Consider the following 20667-nt stretch of genomic DNA (forward strand, 5'->3'; position numbering starts at 1 on the left):
GTCTTTGCTTGCTAAGTCTTTGCTTGCTAAGTCTTTGCTTGCTAAGTCTTTGCTTGCTAAGTCTTTGCTTGCTAAGTCTTTGCTTGCTAAGTCTTCGCTTGCTAGCATCAATGATGGTGGATAATTTAAGAGTTCACTCAGGCCATTTACCATTGAAAAAAATTGTCACGGTTCCTGTCTGTGTAAGTGGTCGTTCCCTCTCTCTCGTGAGTATACCTTCCCGTGTGAGCTCACGGTTCCTTCATTATCTATGGCATGCTCACGCGAGAGAGGGAACAGCTGCTTCTGGTCAACTTATTGTCCCCACCATGCTCGCCCCACCCACTCCACCCACCCCACCCCGACCAGAAACAATTTGCCAGTGTGATGTCTCCTTTCTCTATAGTCTCTGGGACACCACCTCTGCAGGTCAGGGCCAATAAGCAAACCAGAGTGGCCCTGGCCCGACCTGAAAAAATTTGGGAGGTGGAGGTTTCGCTTTCTCTACCATCTCTACCATCTCTACCATCTCTACCATCTCTGGTAACATTTGGCTTGCTAAGTCTTAGCGTACTAACATTAATTTCACTAACACTTAGCATGCTAACAGGCGGAATGGCAATGTGTCACCAACATTAAGCAAATTTGCAATGTTTATCTTTCTGTGATGAGGGCATAATTGAGTGTATTGGTTGTGGTTGATATGTGTATTGTTAACTGTGTGTGTGCGCTTATGTGAGTGTGTCTATACAAGAATACCAGACTCTAAACCTCAACACACAACCAGTTTTAGTGCTATGGCTCCTCCTGCCATTCAGAAAGCACGAACCAGCTTCTCTCCTCTCCAGCTGTATCTTTTATCATCATCTTTTATCTATGTGTTTATTTCTCCATCTGAATGTCAGTATCCCCTTAAGGGCCTCGTCTTTCATGTGCTGTCTGCGTTGGTGACAGCAGAAGCCTCTACTTGGGATGTCCTCTACGGCTCCCCTTAAGGGCTCTATGCAAACGGAACGACGGAGTTTGCGTCACTCTGTTTGCGTCTCTCTCTACACAGGTCCACGTACCAAAGTACGGCTGAATTTTTGGAACGGACCGTATACGATACACCATAGCTCAGTTTGCGTAGAGTTTGTAAAGCCCTTTAGGGGTTAGGAAACATAATACACACACTGCCGAAACAACCCAGGGTTGTATCTCAGTAGTCCTAAAATAGCGTCCTCCACCTCCACTGAAGAACTAGGCAGGTTAAAGCAAACTCCTAGTAGGCTTCCTCCCATATTGCTTTGGCCGTGTTTTTAGATTAGTGCAGATGAAGAGTTTAGACTATTTAGACTATTGAGATGCACCCTCAGGCCTTCCCCGAGATGAGCGCTAGCAGAGTCCCCATGGGTTTTGGTGACCCCAGCTAAAGTTAATGGGGCCAGGGAGGGTTCAATGGTGGCAGGATGATAGACCAATGTCTCATCTCCTCACCATCTCCCAATATTGTTCATTCATATTCACAGTACTGGTATGCATAATGCCAATACACATATTTACTCAATACATGCCCATGAATGTTTGGTGTGGTTCAGAATGAGAACGTGGTATATGTGTGCATAAATATTTCCTGATAGAAGGATATAAAACTCTGTGTGTATGATGATGTTAACCTCTGCTTTGTCTCCATGTGTTTGCGTGTTAGTTGGAGGCCCAGTTGGAGGAGGCCAAGGCGGAGGCATCTAAGCAGCATAAGCTGCGCAAGCACAGCGAGGTCTACTCCAAACAGCTGGAGATGGAACTGGAGACCCTCAAGGTCAGAGTTCACACTCTCCTTTTCACTAATGTTCCAGTGCCCTTTCAAGTTCTCTCCCCTCTCCCTCCTCTACCTGTCTCCACTCTCCTCTCCTCTCCCTACCCCTACTAGTACCTATCCTTCTCCCGCCTACCTCTTTCTCCTTTCCCTGCTATGCTTCCCTTCCTTTTCCACCCTTTTCCCTATCCTCGTACTCTCTCCCCTATCCCCCTGCTCTGTCGGTTTCCTTCTCCCCTCCCTTCCCCCCAGCTAGCTGAGGGGTCTTCCCTCTGGCATGGCTATATATAGTTGTGTGTGTTTGTTGTTGTTGGCAATGGGTCTAGACTAACAGCTGGCCCCCATAGAACGTTATGGAGGCTTGGCTGGGTTGCATTAGAGCAAGGTTTGTGGCCTGGCATTCAAAACTACTTTACTGTATATACTTCTCATCTAAACCAGGGCTGACTCAGTCAGGGCTGGATTGGGAGGTCCCTTGGCTTCCAGGAAGCAAGGCAATAATGATGAGAGAAAAAATGAGAGAAGCATTACAGACATCCTTGTCTGTCGTTTTTGAGAGGTTGCTAGCCTGTCAGTTTGTCCACCCCATTTTCAGATGTTTTCCTTTTCAACAGGGGTTCAAACTGTAGAACCCAGTTCCTACATTTGAATATAAAAATGGATTTTATCCAATAAAACAATGCTACATTTTATCTCTGGGACCCTCAGGATGACAAATCAGAGCAAGATTACTGAATGTAAGTACATTCTTTACCTTCAGAGATGAATGTATCAAACCAGTTGCCGTGATAAAAGTTTTGTTGTACACTCTCCTCAAACAATAGCATGGTCGTTTTTCACTGTAATAGCTACTGTAAATTGGACAGTGCAGTTAGATTAGCAAGAATTTAAGCTTCCTGCCCCTATAAGACATGTCTTGGAAAGTTTTTTGTTACTTACATCATTCTAGTCACAATAGCACACGTTTGCAACAACCGTCCCGGTATAGGGACACCGATCCCGTAGATCCTTAAGAGGATTTATTAACTTTCTCTCTTTCATGTTGTACACTTTTTGTTTATTTGCCATTTCTCTCACTTCCTCCCCCCCAGGTGAAGCAGCTGGGCAGCGCGTGCGGCAGCGGAAGCAGCAGCCCAGGGCTGCTTCAGGAGCTGTCCAAGGTAAAGTCGGAGCTGGACAAGAAGGTGCTGTTCTACGAGGAGGAGCTGGTGCGCCGCGAGGCCTCCCACACCAGCGAGCTCAAGGGCCTCCGGAAGGAGCTCCGCGACTCAGAGGGCCAGCAGCTCTCCCTTAACAAGGCGCTGCTCGTGCTCAAGGACAAGCTGGAGAAAGCCAAGAAAGAGAGGTGGGTTTAGGATAGGCTTTTCCAAGAGCAAGAGGTGGGTTAGGATAGTAGACGTTGAGCTAGAACAGGTTTTAATAGCATAGGCTTTGTCGAGAGTGAGAGGTGGGCTAGGCTGGCATCCACTATATGGCTAAAGTAACAAAACAATTTTTTTCTAAATTCATTATTTATACCCATTGATTCTTGGAGAATAAAACTTATGAGCTCAGTTCAACTGTCGTACCCCATCAGAACCCCAAATATAAACTTGTTTTACTCCAATCTTTGAAAACAACCTAATTATAAACAAGCACTATAGCTTCAAAACAAGCCTATCGTTTAGATCTCATGGATGGTCAGTACTTGCATCTATGAACCGTCTATGGATGTAAGAGGGGCTACATTTCTCCTGCCCCATACCCACGCTGTGTAACCAAGGGGTGACCGCTTTATTCGTTTGACCTGCAGACTTGACTACTTGAGATCTCGTTCTGTGCGTGTGTGTGCAGGCAAACCGAGATGGCGGAGGCAGTGGGCGCTCTGAAGGACAAGTACGACCGTGAGCGCAGCATGCTGACCGTGGACAACAGCAAGCTGACCGCGGAGACCGACAGGGTAAGGACCACACGTAGGTACAGAGGTACACGCTGTGGGAAAGACGGGTGTTGTGAATGGACACTTAACCTGACACTCTCTCTCGCTACCGCTCTCTTCTTCTCCCCCCACTCTCTACCTCTTTCCTGCTCTCTCCTTTCCTGCCCCCCCCCCATCTCCTGCTATCTCCCGCTTTCTCTCTCTCTCAGCTGTGTACGTTTGTGGACAAGCTGACCGCTCAGAACCGTAAGCTGGAGGACGAGCTACAGGACCTGGTCTCTAAGAAGGAGAGCGTCGCTCACTGGGAGGCCCAGATTGCCGAGATCATCCAGTGGTGAGCGGAAAGGCAGCCATACGGGGCCGTGAACTTGTCCAACAGGATAGCAAATGTTCCTTTTCTGTTTTAAAATGTTTTGCCATGGTGTGCCTTAATGAGTATAAGCCTTAGTAAACCCTGTGTAAGGCCTGTATTGATTCTTCAGAAACCTTTCCTAAGCTGATGTCTGTTTGACCCCCGTAGGGTGAGCGATGAGAAGGACGCCCGCGGCTACCTGCAGGCCTTGGCCTCCAAGATGACCGAGGAGCTCGAGTCACTCCGCTGCTCCAGCCTGGGCTCCAGACCCCTGGTAAGATGGGTACCAGAGAGAAACCCACGCACACGCCCCATCCCCTCCGTGGTGTTTGTATCCAGGGATTCTATCTGTCATTGTTAAATTAGCCCCCCCTGGTCTGAGCACAGACGTCTCTAGGGAACACCACCACATCAGACGGTTCCTTTCCCTTGTTGTCGTGATTCTAAAGTTCCCCTACTGAACACTTTTATCCTTTTATAACAACTTGTTTTACACACACTCCATTGACACTACAGCGATCCAGGTCAAGTGCCTGACTAGAGGGTACAGCAGCTGTTTTTGCGCCCCACAAGCTGTGTAGTGTGTAGGCTACACCCTGTCTACTCATTTTACCTTGTTATTACTGCTGTGCTGCAGTATAAACCTACAATTCTTCCGATGCCCCAGTGGTGCTTCCCAGTGAAAGTTGGCCGGAATGACTCAAGGGGCGTGAGGGTACAAGTACACCCCCTGGACAGAACGGTAATCTGTCGCAGGGCCTTCCTTACCCCCAATCTATTTCCTTAATGCTGAGTGCCAAGTCGAGACAAATCCGGTCCTATTTTTATAGTTTGGTATCAACCTTCCAATCTCAGCGCGAACACGCTAATCACAAGGCCACGCTGAGTAGGCCCCATAGTGCACGACTTTTGACCAGAGCCCTATGTATGGAATATGGTGCTTATGGAGTAAGTTTGACTTGCTGTAGGCCCATAGGGCTCCTGTTAAAAGTACAGAACTATGTATGGAATAGGGAGCCATGGTGAAAAAGCATTTAACTCCTCAATGGTAGAGAAACCATTTGATTTAGAATTGGGAAGAAATCGACCAACATTGTCCCTGGCCCTTAGTCAGACAGCTATCCCTTTAGCCTACTTCTTTATTACATTCTGATTTATTGGACCATAAAACTGTCCCTTCTCTTCTCTTTTGCAATCTTGTGTTGGTGTACTCTGCTGAAGTGTTGAAGTGTGTGTGGAGTGCTCAACTGTTTTAACCTGCCGCCCCCAGCAAGGCTCAGGAGTGGCCACTTCCCTGAAGCCCTTTCCCTCGGCTGGGGGAGAAAAGTGGGTGAGTGCGTGTGTCAATCAAACCCAGCCTCCAATCACTGCGGATGTGACGCTCCGCCATAGGCTGGGCAGAGGGCTGCTCTCATGCCGATAGTGTCACCCGTCTGTCACTCATATGGCCAGTTTCTTCCGATTGGTGATTTCGATTTTTGTAAGAAAAAAAACCTGGAATAGCCAGCATGATCTGAATTCTGACATGATATTTCTGACACATTTGAAAGTGGGTTTGACGTCCCCAGTTAGGAGTATTTAAAACGACTGCCACTACTTTCAAGATTTTGGAGAACTAGAAAGCAGAATTGAATTTGATACCTGTTTTGGATGAGACTGATACTGTAAGATGGCCTGGACGATGGCCTGGATGATGGCCTGGACACTGGCCCGGACACTACTGGCCTGGACACACTACCCCATAATGTCCAAGTGTATTTAGTTTTTTATTTTATTTTACAAATGATACTGAACAAAATATTTTGGGGGTATTTATTATGGATCCCCATTAGCTGCTGCCAAAGCAGCAGCTACTCGTCCTGGGGTCCAGCAAAATTAAGGCAGTTGATACCATTTTAAAAACGTTACAATACATTCACAGATGTCACAACACACTTTGTGCCCTCAGGCCCCTACTCCACCACTACCACATATCTACAGTACTAAATCCGTGTGTGTGTGTGTGTGTGTGTGTGTGTGTGTGTGTGTGTGTGTGTGTGTGCGCGCGTGCGTATGCGCCAATGTTTGTGTTGCTTCACAGTCCCCGCTGTTCCATAAGGTGTATTTTTATCTGCTTTTTAAATCTGATTCTACTGCCTGCATCAGTTACCTGATGTGGAATAGAGTTCCATGTAGTCATGCCTCTATGTAGCACTGTGCACCTCCCATAGTCTGTTCTGAACTTGGACTGTGAAGACACCTCTTCTGGCAAGTCTTGTGGGGTATGCATGGGTGTCCGAACTGTGTGCCAGTAGTTTAGACAGACAGCTCGGTGCATTCAACATGTCAATACCTCTCATAAATAAAAGTAGTGATGAAGTCAATCTCTCCTCCACTTTCAGCTAGGAGAGTTTGACATGCATATTATTAATATTAGCTCTCTGTGTACATCCAAGGGCCAGCCGTGCTGCCCTGTTCTGAGCCAATTGCAATTTTCCTAAGTCCCTCTTTGTGGCACCTGATGACACGACTGAACAGTAGTCAAGGTGCGACAAAACTAGGGCCTGTAGGACCTGCCTTGTTGACAGTGTTAACACTTTGACACTTTATTGTAGGCAGACTTCTCCCTATCTTAGCTACTACTGCATCAATATGTTTAAATGCAACAATCTCCAAGATTTTACTGAGTTACAGTTCATATAAGGAAAACAGTCAATTGAAATAAATGAATTAGGCCCTAATCTATGGATTTCACATGACTGGGAATACAGTTATGCATCTGTTGGTCACATATACCTTAAAATGAAGGGGCGTGGATCAGAACACCAGTCAGTATCTGGTGTGACCACCATTTGCCTCATGCATCGCGACACTTCTCCTTTGCTTAGAGTTGATCAGGCTGTTGATTGTGGCTTGTGGAATGTTGTCCCACTCCTCTTCAATGGCTGTGCGAAGTTGCTGGATATTGGCGGGAACTGGAATATGCTGTCGTACACATTGATCCAGAGCATTCCAAACATGCTCAATGCGTAACATGTCTGGTGAGAATGCAGGCCATGGAAGAACTGGGCCTCTTTTAGCTGCCAGGAATTGTGTACAGATCCTTTCAACGTCGGGCCGTGCATTATCATGCTGAAACATGAGAAGGTGGATGAATGGCACGACAATGGGCCTCAGGATCTCGTCACGGTATCTGTGCATTCAAATTGTCATCAATAAAATGCAATTGTGTTCGTTGTCCGTAGCTTATGCCTGCCCATACCATAACTCACCGCCAATCATGGGGCACTCTGTTCAGCAAAGCGCTCGCCCACACGATGCCATACACATGGTCTGCGGTTGTGAGGCCTGTTGGACGTGCTACCAAATTCTCTAAAACAACCTGTTATTGTCTCCAGCACAAGGTGCACCTGTGTAATGATCCTGCTGGGATGGCAGGTAGCCTAGTGGTTAGAGTGTTGGACTAGATACCGAAAGGTTGCAAGGTCGAATACTGAGCTGACGAGGTCAAAATCTGTCATTCTGCCCCTGAACAAGGCGGTTTCTAGGCCATCATTGAAAATAAGAATTTGTTCTTAACTGACTTGCCTAGTTAAATAAAAATAAATGCTGTTTAATCAGCTTCTTGATATGCCGCACCTGTCAGGTGGATGGATTATCTTGGCAAAAGAGAAATGCTCACTAACAGGGATATAAACAAGATAAATAAGCTTTTTGTGCTTATGGAAGATTTCGGGGATCTTTTATTTCAGCTCATTAAACATGGGACCAACACTTTAGGTATTGCGTTTATATTTTTGTTCAGTGCAATTAAAAATGGAAAGCAATAACTATTCAACCCCTTTGTTATGGCAAGTCTAAATAAGTTCATGAGTGACAATGTGCTTAATAAGTCACATAATAAGTTGTATGGACTCACTCCGTGTGCAATCATTTTGTTTAACATGATTTTTTCATGACATCTCGTCTATGTACTCCACACATACAATTATATGTAAGGTTTCGCAGTCGAGCAGTGAATTTCAAACACAGATTCAACCTCAAAGACCAGGGAGGTTTTCCAATGCCTTGCAAAGGGCGCCTATTGGTAGAAGGCACAGTATTTGACATGGCTTTCAGTCACAATGAACAAAATTTAAGCAATTACATTTCATATAGCACTCAAGCTACTTTGAGTAAAAAGGGCTCCACATTTGTGCTGTGCAAAATGTACACACAGTTTAATGTCCTGGACTGTGCTCCATATTGACGTTTGTACAGTGCATGTCATTGCGGTCAGTGGTTCACATACAGTATATAGCACTGTATCGATTCTGAATGTGATATTGAGATGAGCATCCATTCCAGACATATTGTCCCTATCTCTCTCTTTCTCTCCTGTCTCTCTTGCTCTTTCTCTCCCTCCCCCCATATGATGCCTCATCATTCCCTGTCTCGTTAGGCTGCGATGTTATGCGATCCGCCAGCATCCACGGAATGCCATCTCAGCTTCCCGAAAAGTCAATTTGTCATCGGCAGCTGAATGGCGCTCCCTCCTTCGCTCAATAAAACGCGTCCATCGCATGTGTTTGTGAGAGAGGGTAGGGTGGAATTGATGAAATCTCATAGGATCTTCGCACCTGCTGAATTGTGTTTTAGTTGGGCCGATATGGTTGTGTTTGAGGTTTATTGTTGAACAGGTGTTTTCATTGAGGCCACGTTCAGTTATCTTTTTTTTCTCGAATGATGGATTCTTACATCTTACACACTCTATTGAATTACATGTGGACTATTACATCACAGCTTGTTGATAGACAGGAATCCAGTGAGTCACTCATCTCTGACAGGAATTAGTTAAGTGACTTAGTTAACCCATTTTGGCCCACCAGAGAATCCAAACCACATTCCTGGTGTTGTCAGCGCCGTACTCTTAACTGCACCCCATACTCAGAGCGAGTTGAATTGACCATACCCAATAATTGGCCACTGATTAATGTAATCAAATGGAACCTTGCTCCCCACCCTGAATACAATATAATAATCATGCCTCGTCCCCAGGACCCCCTGTGGAAGGTGCGTCGCAGCCAGAAGCTGGACATGTCGGCCCGTTTGGAGCTGCAGTCTGCCCTGGACGCCGAGATACGGGCCAAGCAGCTGGTCCAGGAGGAGCTCCGCAAGTTCAAGGCCGCCAACATCTCCTTTGAAAGGTCAGCCCCGCCCAGGCGCCGCCCCCCAACCGTAAAGAAGAGAATGTGCTCAACTCTAAATCCTCTTTTGTAATGGCATAGGTTTTGGCTTGCACCATCCTCAGTGCGCGTAGTGTGTATGTGTGACGCACCGGAATTGCAAGGAAGGCGCTCCCATACGATGTTGCAGCTTTGTTTTGTTACAATATTAGTTTTATTTTTCAGATACACAATATAAAGCATTCTATTTGGAATATGTGACCCACCACCTCGATTCAGTCTTATGTCGCAAAATGTGAAATGGTGTTTTGTACATTGGATAAAAGTAGAGACTCGGTATATCACACACTGCATGTGAGGAACAATGGGAAAGTAGTTCTGCTTTGAAAGTTGATCAACTTGTAACCTCACTTTTGAGAAAATTGCCTTTCAACGTTTTGGTACACCTACTGGAGAGCTCTGGCTACACCCATTGAGCATCGGCCACACCTCTAAAGCCTTAGCCCCACCCATCCCTTTAAGCATTCACACACTCATTCACACACATTCCATGTACTAAACAACCAAAGATTTCAAGGCTAAAGGCTGGTTTATACTACGGGTGTGTTTGTACATTTAATCTGGAGTGCCAGAGTGTGCTCAGAGTGATGAATTCAGAGCATTGTCAGATTGTCCGTTCGTAAATTCAGAGCAGTGTGTTCAGTGTGCATACTGGACGTTCTGGCCGTGGAGTAGGGTTGATCCGAGCGTTCTGACCTAACAGCAGCAGTCAAGCACCCACGTTAACGTTGGCTAGCTTGCTAGCTACTTCGACACAAATGAGACAACAGGTTACTGACCATTTTACTCGCCCTAGCAGAGCTGGTTAGGCTGTATTTATGTTATTCAGACCATTGGTGACTGCAATTGTGCTGCTGGCAACAATTTAATTACGCTTTTTTGCCAACATTTACTGACACCGGCCATATTCAACTGGTGTTGAGCGTTCGTAAACTTGTCAGTTATTCTGCGCTCCGGCACACTCAGACAAGTGCTCTGAAATCGCAGTAGATGGCCAGAGTGAATTTACCAGCTATGTCTATCGACAGTTGTCGCAGTGACATCATGAACATTCTATTAAAATGGTTACTTGCATAGTAGTGGTCTTTTGTTTAGATGTGTAGCTAGTGGATCGGTCTAAGGCACTGCATCTCAGGGCTAGAGGCATCACTACAGACCCTGGTTAAATCCCGGGCTGTATCATAACAGGCCGTGATTGGGAGTCCCATAGGGCAGTGCACAATTGGCCCTGTGTCGTTAGGGTTTGGTCGGTGTAGGCCATCATTGTAAATAAGAATTTGTTCTTAACTGACTTGCCTAGTTAAATAAAATAATAAATAGCGTTAAAATGAACCATAATCCCAACTCATAACATTACTACCATGCATGAATTTGCAGGTATCTAACCAACCAGATTCAATGTTAGCTACCTACATTAGGCTATAACTAGCAATGCAATTGGCTCGGAGATACGAGTAATATAACTACACACGGATCATACACGTAACGTTAGCTAGCGAGCCAGCCAGCTAACGTTATCCAGCTAAAAGTGCACTTTAACTTGAAATGAAAGCGACTTTTTAACAAAATTAGAAACGTGTAATATCTGAAAATTGAGATAGCTAGACTAACTTACCCGTCCGTATACATGTATGGACCATGGTTGCCCTTAGTTTGAAGGTATAATCCGGAGACAGGTTTTTATACAACAGCCTTCTGTGTGTTCTCTTTTCAACTCCGTCTGCATATTTGCAATCAAACGCTAGAATTTTCTCTATCTCCCTAGCGATCATTCTCAAATTCCACTGATTTCAAAACTCGGTCCTCCAAAAAGTGGAGAGGAACACTTTTGCAGTTTTACTACGTGTTATCTTTCAAAAAAGCTGTGTTAGAATGGATTACTTACACATACTGACCAGTTCATGTTATAGACAGAAGTTTGCTACATGGCAGACCAATCCAAAATTATTTCCTCGGCATGTCTAGCCCAGTCATTATCTCAGTCAATCAAGACTTTTTCTGTGGCTAAACCAACTAGGCTCGTAATTTAACAATTTTATTCGGATTTACAGATGGCGTACAAATTTGTTATTAAGGCACATGAAAGTTCACATGTTCCAGAAGTCATTTCTGACAAAAAACACATTTTGATTTAAAAAAAAGTTTGTTAAAATTAAGTAGTGACGCGTGACATAGACCTACTTTCCTGAAACGAGTCACATATGAAGTTATTATATGGTACCAGACAAAAGTTTGGACACACCTACTCATTTGAGTTTTTCTTTCTTTTTACTCTTTTCTACATTGTAGAATAATAGTGAAGACATCAAAACTATGAAATAACACATATGGAATCATGTAGTGACAGTGTTAAACAAAATATTTGAGATTCTTCAAAGTAGCCACCCTTTGCCTTGATGACAGCTTTGCACACTCTTGGCATTCTCTCAACCAGCTTCACCTGGAATGCTTTTCCAACAGTGTTGAAGGAGTTCCTACATATGCTAAGCACTTGTTGGCTGCTTTTCCTTCACTCTGCTGTCCAACTCATCCCAAACCATCTCAAATTGGGTTGAGGTCGGGTGATTGTGGAGGCCAGGTCATCAGACCAAAGGACAGATTTCCACCAGTCTAATGTCCATTGCTTGTGTTTCTTGGCCCAAGCAAGTTGTCTCTTCTTATTGGTGTACTTCAGTAGTGGTCTCATTGCAGCAATTTGACCAAGAAGGCCTGATTCATACAGTGTCCTCTGAACAGTTGATGTTGAGATGTGTCTGTTACTTGAACTCTGTGAAGCATTTATTTGGGCTGCAATCTGAGGTTCAGTTCACTCTAATGAACCTATCTTCTGCTGCAGAGGTAACGCTGGGTCTTCCTTTCCTGTGGTGGTCCTCATGAGAGCCAGTTTCATCATAATACTTGATGGTTTTTGCGACTGCACTTGAAGAAAATTTAACTTTTCCGTATTGACTGATCTTAAATTAATGATGGACTGTTGTTTCTCTTTGCTTATTTGAGCTGTTCTTGCCATACTATGGGCTTGGTCTTTTACCAAATAGGGCCATCTTCTGTATACCACCCCTACCTTGTCACAAGGCAAAGGTGGCTGATTTGAAGAAACTCAAATATAAAATATATTTTTATTTGTTTAACACTTTTGTTTACAACATGATTCCATATGTGTTATTTCAGCATGTTGATGTCTTCACTATTCTACAATGTATAAAATAGTAAAAATAATAAAGCTCTGGAATAAGTAGGTCTATCCAAACTTTTGACTGCAACTATATATTTTTTTATTAATAAGAATTTCAACCTCACTTCAACCTTAACCCTGATACTAACCCCACATACATACACTACACACAAGCATCCGCAGTCACCACCCCACATGGTTGGCTCCAGGCATTGGACCTTTCAAGGGATGTGGAGACACATGTATCTTCTCAAGGGTCAAACGTGAAAGAGCTAATGCAAGGTAGCTAGCTAGCTAGATGTTGATCTATGTGAAGACGTATTTTTATTTCGATTAAGTAAGCATGGCTGATCTCCTTTCACATTTGAAAGCCATGAGGAGGATGACGTGGAAACCACGTGTTTTTCTCTCTCTCACCCCATGACAAACACACTCTCTTTCAATCTCTCACACAGCAAACTGAAGGATTCCGAGTCCAGGAGCAGGGAGATGGCGGAGCAGCTGGAGAGTATGAAGAAGGACTTGGAGAGCCGCTCCCGCTCGGTCAAAGGTTGGCCAACCATGCTCTAACCCTGAACCTACCCTCTGGCCAACCATACATTACCCCTGAACTGTACCAGGAATATGTCACCCTACACAAATACATTGCCATCAGAAAGTATTCATACCCTTTGACTTTTTCCACATTTTGTTGTTTTACAGCCTGAATTCAAAATGTATAAAATATACATTTTTCTATCCCTCTACAAACAATACCCATAATGATAAAGTGAAAACACGTTTTAACACATGTTTGCAAATGTATTGAAAATCAAATACAGAAATATATCATTTACATAAGTATTCACACCCCTGAGTCAATACTTTGTTGAAGTACCTTTGGCAGCATTTACAGCTGTGAGTCTTTCTGGGTATGTCTCTCAGAGCTTTCCACACCTGGATTGTGCAACATTTAACCATTATACTTTTCAAAATTATTCAAGCTCTGTCACATTGTCGAGCAATGATCAACCACCAAACATGTTCAGGTCTTACCATAGATTTTCAAGAAGATTTTCAAGAAGATTTAAGTCAAAACTGAGTGAGCCACTCAGGAACATTCACTGTCTTCTTGGTAAGCAACTCCAGTGCAGATTTGGCGTTTTAGGTTATTGTCCTGATGAAAGGTGAATTATTCTCCCGGGGTTAGGTGAAAAGCAGACTGAACCAGGTTTTCCTTGCTTAGGGTTTCCCCCCTGCTTAACTCCATTCCATGTATTTTTTATCCTGAAAAACTCCCCAGTCCTTAATGATTACAAGCATACCCATAACATGATGCAGCCACCACTATGCTTGAAAATATGTAGATGGTACTCAGGAATGTGTTGTATTGGATTTGCTACACACATTTGTTATTCAGGACAAAAAGTGAATTCCTTTGCCACATTTTTTGCAGTGTTACTTTAGTGCCTTGTTGCAAACTGGAGCGCATGCTTTGGATAAATGTATTATGTACAGGCTTCCTTTTCACTCTGTCAATTAGGTTAGTATTGTGGAGTAACTACAATGTTGTTGATCCATCCTCAGTTTACTCCTATCACAGCCATTAAACTCTGGAACTGTTTTAAGCAAATGTTTACTCCTCAACTTACTTATGCGTGCCATAATTATCAAATGGGTTAAATACTTATTGACTCAAGACATTTCAGCTTTTAATTTTTTATTATATAGTAAAAAAATATATATAATAGTAGGAAAACATAATTCCACTGATATTATGGGGTATTTTGTGTAGGCCAGTGAATAAAGAAAAATCTAAATTTAATCAATTTTTTTATTCAGGCTGTAACACAACAAATTGTGGAAGAAGTTAAGGGGTGTGAATACTTTCTGAAGGCGCTCTAGGTTTTTAGAGTCTCTTCATCTGGACTAATATAACCAGTATTTGGTATACTATACTTCATATAACTGTTGTATGATTGTAGTTGGTCGTACAGGTTTAGAATAAGATTTGTTTGGTTTTATTTGATCATTGGAGATGCACATACATCCATAACTTCTAAGGATTACCTCAGATATAAACAGAACATTACATTTCATTTTCTAGTAATGTCAGTTACATGTTTCCCTTCAACTGTACAAATATGAACAGTATTCCTCTCTAGAATCGTTTAAATGCAGGCTATGAACATAATAGCTGACTGTCCTTCTCTTCTAAACACAGGGATGAAACTGCCTGATTTCCAGGACTCAATTTTCGAGTACTTCAACACCTCTCCCCTGGCCCATGACCTGACGTTCAGAGTGAGTGTCTCTCTGCACGTCTCTCTCTCCTCCGTCACATGTCAGAAACGAACCTTCATAGCCACTGTCTCGCCGCCTCTGTGTGTATTGGTGGTGACTGGCCGGTGGGAGTTGATAAAGATATTTCAAAGGGTGAGAGACTTGGCACATAAACAGACACACACACAGACAGACCGGCTGGCGCTGTTGTCACACTCGCATTGTCAAACAGTGATAAACACACACACATTTACACACACACTAAAATCCTCTGATGTGCTCAATCACCTCATCACCTCAAAGGACTTCAATAGCACGGAGGGGGGAAGCGAGCGGTATCATACTTCCTGACCCTCTCCCCCCAGGGTATAAATCAGTGTTATGTTACCCATCAGCATATGGTAACCCGATGCAGCCACCACGGTTTGGACAGGATCTGCAGTGAATAGGCCAAAGTTATGAAAGGGAGGAACTGCACCGGAGAGAGTAGAGGTGCAAGAAAGCTGGCCGTGACCTGAACTTAATGAGCGAGAAGCTAGTTTGGTCTAACTGTTTCCCCTCATTTTCATCACCACAAGTGCATGTGGCTTTGCGGTGGAAAGATCTTACTGCTCAACGCAAACGTGAACTACGGGTTTTTTTTACCGCCTGGCTGCCTCAAGTTTGTAAAAAAATTGATTAGTCAGCATCAAAGTCACAACGGGTCAGCTTAAAGGCCCCAGAAACCTGTTTCAAACAAACAAAAAGTGTTTGTTCAGAGGAAACGTATTGTTGTGAAGGGGCCATTTTGTCTCTGTTCCTTCTACTCTCTTAGGGCCATAAATTGAAACGGGATAAACCATCGGAAGCGATGACCTAATTATGTTCTCGCAGTAAAAACCGTGGTAAATGACCTTGTCAACTCTTGACCCCCTTGTGTTATTTTCTTTGCAAAATAAACCCCCCGAAAAAACCTGTGCTTTTTATTTTTTGGTCCCTCTCGTGTGTCACCCTTCCAAAAAAGGACTCTGTCTCTTCCTCGTCCGCATATGAAGTAAGTTTGCTGCTCAAAGCTTCCTTACCCTCTTTTTCTCACAGTTAACCCCTAACCTGAGGGTTTGTGCTGCCAGCGTACAAAAAGGTTGGGATGAAAGCATTGAGCTTCCTCCTGGCGTGTTGGCCTATTTTTTTTAGCAATTAGCCGTTATCCAGTCGCATGCTAATGTGCACTAATGCTCCTTTAATGTTTTGTCTCATATAGTAGTGTGCATACTCTTATAGTTTGAACTTTTCCTAGTATTTCTGTTGTTAATATCGTGAACAGGTTCGCTGCTACACATTTAGTGGAATAAAATAACTTGCGATTAGCACAGGTTTTTGGCTAATGCTAATTTAATTAGAAGGATGTTATGCTAAAATAGACCTTTTCATAGCTGGTGGCACTCTCCTCCCCTAGTAAACCTCCCCCTAAACCTGCATAGCATGTGTTGGGCACTAAAAGGTTACTGAGCTGCTCCTCTAGAACGTACATCCGCATTAGAATCCCCACCGTTAGCATTAACCGGCCCTCTAACAGCTAATACCGCTAACGTCAGTCATAACTCCTCAGTAGTATAGTATAGCCAATCACCTCACAAAACCCTGTTAACTATTAGCATACTTGTTATCTTCCTCCACAACTAACGACGAGTCAAAAGGAATAAAACCCAATAGCAGCACACTGAGAATATTAATGAGCAGGACCTTTTCACTGTGTCTTTAGTCAGTGAATGAGTGGGATGATATATAAAATCAAGTCAAATCAAATTTATTTATATAGCCCTTCTTACATCAGCTGATATCTCAAAGTGCTGTACAGAAACCCAGCCTAAAACCCCAAACAGCAAGCAATGCAGGTGTAGAAGCACGGTGGCTAGGAAAAACTCCCTAGAAAGACCAAAACCTAGGAAGAAACCTAGAGAGGAACCAGGCTATGAGGGGTGGCCAGTCCTCTTCTGGCTGTGCTGGGTGGAGATTATAACAGAACATGGACAAGATGTTCAAATGTTCATAAATGGCCAGCATGGTCAAATAATAATAATCACAGTAGTTGTCGAGGGTGCAGCAAGTCAGCACCTCAGGAGTAAATGTCAGTTGGCTTTTCATAGCCGATCATTAAGAGTATCTCTACCGCTCCTGCGGTCTCTAGAGAGTTGAAAACAGCAGGTCTAGGACAGGTAGCACGTCCGTTGAACAGGTCAGGGTTCCATAGCCGCAGGCAGAACAGTTGAAATTGGAGCAGCAGCACGGCCAGGTGGACTGGGGACAGCAAGGAGTCATCATGCCAGGTAGTCCTGAGGCATGGTCCTAGGACTCAGGTCCTCCGAGAGAGAGAAAGAGAGAATTAGAGAGAGCATACTTAAATTCACACAGGACAACGGATAAGACAGGAGAAGTACTCCAGATATAACAAACTGACCCTAGCCCCCCGACACATAAACTACTGCAGCATAAATACTGGGGGCTGAGACAGGAGGGGTCAGGAGACACTGTGGCCCCATCCGATGACAGGGCCAAACAGGAAGGATATAACCCCACCCACTTTGCCAAAGCACAGCCCCCACACCACTAGAGGGATATCTTCAACCACCAACTTACCATCCTGAGACAAGGCCGAGTATAGCCCACAAAGATCTCCGCCACGGCACAACCCAGGGGGGGGGGGGCGCCAACCCAGACAGGAAGATCACATCAGTGACTCAACCCACTCAAGTGACGCACCCCTCCTAGGGACGGAATGAAAGCATGAAATATAACCTGCCCTTCATTTTACTTTCATGAAAAAGTGATTAGCGTCGGATACCTCCATGATTTCTCCTAATCTTGCCAATCTTTTTTCAAAAGTAAAAACCCTATCTGTGACACTGTTAGGCTATTTGTGTTCAATGTAGACTACATGACGTTTCAGTTGATACGCTCCGTGTTTAAATTGACCATGGTTATAATGTAATTATTGTGTATAACTATGGTCAATATAATAGTTCCTTTAAAGTGTTGATGCTTTGCAAACAGAACGATTTCCCTAATAATCATGTTTACACGGACACATCTGAAATCAGGCAACATGATGGGACTTTTGATAAATGCAGAAAATCGGCAATCAAAATGAACGTTCTACCACAGGGACCACGTTATTTTTGCAAAGACTATTTGAGTTCGGACATATATACACAACTGGAACACAGATGAAGCTATTTACATGTCCTGATAATTTGAAAGATTGCTCAGAAAACCAGGTGTTTTAATCGGCGTATGCTTACTTCGATTATGACCTTACGCCAATTAAGATAAGCAGAGTAAGGCGTTTACATGACTAATGCCATACGTGGCCTTCTGCCATAAGCAGTTTAATATTGAATTGTGTGTTCATGTAAACGTCCTCATTGTTAGACTCTGAAGTGGGCCGTATACTGAAGGTTTCTCACAGATTAGTAGATCATCGACATCAACATAGTGTATGATGACACGATTTGTGTATAATACAGTATACTGTTAAGTTTGAGAGAATACAGTGCCTTCAGAAAGTATTCACACCCCTTTACTTATTCCACATTTTGTTGTGTTTGTCGTGGCAGAATCAGATTTAGCTAGGCAACATAGATAAGATGTTATTTTCATCATATGCTTGTGAGATACTTGTCATTAGAATGGGGCCAGAAGAGGGGAGGGTCAGGCCCTTGTCTTCATATGTCATGTATATGTTAACCATGTGGTTGCTATGTAGAATATCAGAAGGGGAGGAGGACAGAATGGAACGTTGTTTTCGTATGGTGTCTGTAACTATTCCTAAACCAGTGACGGGATGGCGTTATTAATGGGGAACCAGTTAGTTATCTCATACAATGTCTGTACGCCAGTCACTCCCTACTTTTCTCATAGGGGGAAGGAGTTTGGCCGTGTTTGGAACCATTGTATGTCCCTCTGAAGGTTGCCATATCTTGACGACTAGTATTTGAACGAAGAGCTCACTGTCTGATTTTGAGTTGTTGGTCCAGGTTTGGGAGTTATTAGAATGACTTGATATATGCCATTGGATGAAAGGTAATGTTTGGTAGAACAGTGAAGTATCAAGCATGAGATGAAACCTTGTCCTTGGGAGACCAACTGAACGATGATTTATAGCTGAATGCTGTCTAGCGTAGATACTTCCTCTTTCGGGTAAACGATTCTTTGTAAGTTGAGAGGGGTGTTCTTGGCTATAAATGAAACTAAGAATTATTTTGTAAGGACTTTATAGACACTGAATTGATCTGAGAGTCAAAAAAAGGCCTTTGGTACAGCTGTATAATACAGTGGGGAGAACAGTATTTTGAATAACCTGCCGATTTTGCAGTTTTCCTACTTACAAAGCCATGTAGATGGTCGTACATTTTTATAATAGGTTGCACTTCAAACTGTGAAAGACGGAATCTAAAACAAAAATCCAGAAAATCACATTGTAATGGATTTTTAAGTAATTATTGCATTTTAATTGCATGACATAAGTATTTGATAGCATCAGAAAAGCAGAACTTTAATATATGGTAGCAGAAACCTTTTGTTTGCAATTACAGAGACATACATTTCTGTAGTTCTTGAACCAGGTTTGCACAACACTGCATGCAGGGATTTTGGCCCACTCCTCCATACCAGACCCTTTCCAGGTCTTCAGGTTTGGAGGCTGTCGTGGCATCACAGATTTTCAGCTCCTCGCAAGATTTCTATGGGTTCAGTGTCTGGAGACTGGCTTTAGACCATCAGGCTTGAGATGCTTCTTACCAGAGCCACTCCTTAGTTGCCCTGGCCTGTTGTTTTTGGTCCGTTGTCACTGCTGGAAGACCCAGCACGACCACTTCCAATGCTCTTATTGAGGGAAGGAGGGTTGTTGGCAAGATTGCGAATACATGGCCCCTCATCCTCCCTCAATACGGTGCAGTCGTCTGTCCCTTTGCAGAAAAGTATCCCAAAGAATGATGTTTTCCACTCTATGGCTTCACGGTTGGGATGGTGTTCTTTGGGTTGTTACTCATCCTTCTTCTTCCTCAACACAGCGAGTTGGAGTTTCAGACAAAAGCTCTATTTTTTGTCTCATCAGACCACATACCTTCTCCCATTTCCTCTGGATCATCCAGATGGTATTGGCAAAACTTCAGACGGGCCTGGAATGCGCTGGCTTGTTATCAAAGGGACCTTGTGTGCGCTGCCAGGATTTTAATCCATGACGGCGTAGTGTTTTACTAATGTTTTCTTTGAGACTGTGGTCTAGCTTCTTCAGGGTCATTGACCAGGTCCTGCCGTGTAGTTCTGGGCTGATCCGTCACCTTTCATGATGATTGATGCCACGAGGTTGAGAATCTTGCATGGAGCCCCAGCCCGAGGGTGGATTGACCGTCATCTTGAATTCTTCCATTTTTCAATAATTGCGCTAACAGTTTGTTGCTTCTCACCAAGCTTGCTGCCTATTGTCCTGTAGCCCATCCAGCCCGTGTGCAGGTCTACAATTTTATACCTGATGTCCTTACACAGCCTCTGGTCTTGCATTGTGGAGAGGTTGGAGCTGTTTTGATTGAGTGTGTGGACAGGTTGTCTTTTATAGCAGGTAACAGTTCAAACAGGTGCAGTTAACATACAGGTAATGAGTGGAGAACAGGAGGGCTTCTTAAAGAAAAACTAACAGGTCTGTGAGAGCCGGAATTCTTACTGGTTGGTAGGTGATCAAATACTTAAGTCATGCAATAAAATGCAAATTAATTACTTAAAAATCATACAATGTGATTTTCTGGATTTTTGTTTTAGATTCCGTCTCTCACAGTTGAAGTGTACCTATGATAAAAAATTACAGAACTGCTTTGTAAGTAGGAAAACCTGCAAAATCGGCAGTGTATCAAATACTTGTTCTCCCCACTGTATATTAAAGATGGAATATATAATTTAACTTTGACTTGTGTGTGGTTGGCTCTCTCTCTCTCTTTATTGAGTAATACA

At 43.6% G+C, this 20667-nt stretch overlaps 1 protein-coding gene across 1 annotated transcript in view; it reads left to right on the forward strand.

The window, feature by feature from the left end:
* cdc42bpb (CDC42 binding protein kinase beta (DMPK-like)) overlaps nt 1-20667 on the forward strand; it is a 125895-nt gene that overhangs the window by 72350 nt on the left and 32878 nt on the right. Inside the window, exons 13-20 of the mRNA XM_024135499.2 lie at nt 1667-1777; nt 2866-3119; nt 3608-3713; nt 3902-4026; nt 4213-4318; nt 9061-9209; nt 12879-12973; nt 14627-14706. Coding sequence (XP_023991267.1) covers nt 1667-1777; nt 2866-3119; nt 3608-3713; nt 3902-4026; nt 4213-4318; nt 9061-9209; nt 12879-12973; nt 14627-14706 — 1026 coding nt within the window. The remainder of the gene's footprint in view (nt 1-1666; nt 1778-2865; nt 3120-3607; nt 3714-3901; nt 4027-4212; nt 4319-9060; nt 9210-12878; nt 12974-14626; nt 14707-20667) is intronic.

The sequence above is a fragment of the Salvelinus sp. IW2-2015 genome, unplaced genomic scaffold (assembly GCF_002910315.2).
Source record: "Salvelinus sp. IW2-2015 unplaced genomic scaffold, ASM291031v2 Un_scaffold467, whole genome shotgun sequence".
NCBI lineage: Eukaryota > Metazoa > Chordata > Actinopteri > Salmoniformes > Salmonidae > Salvelinus > Salvelinus sp. IW2-2015.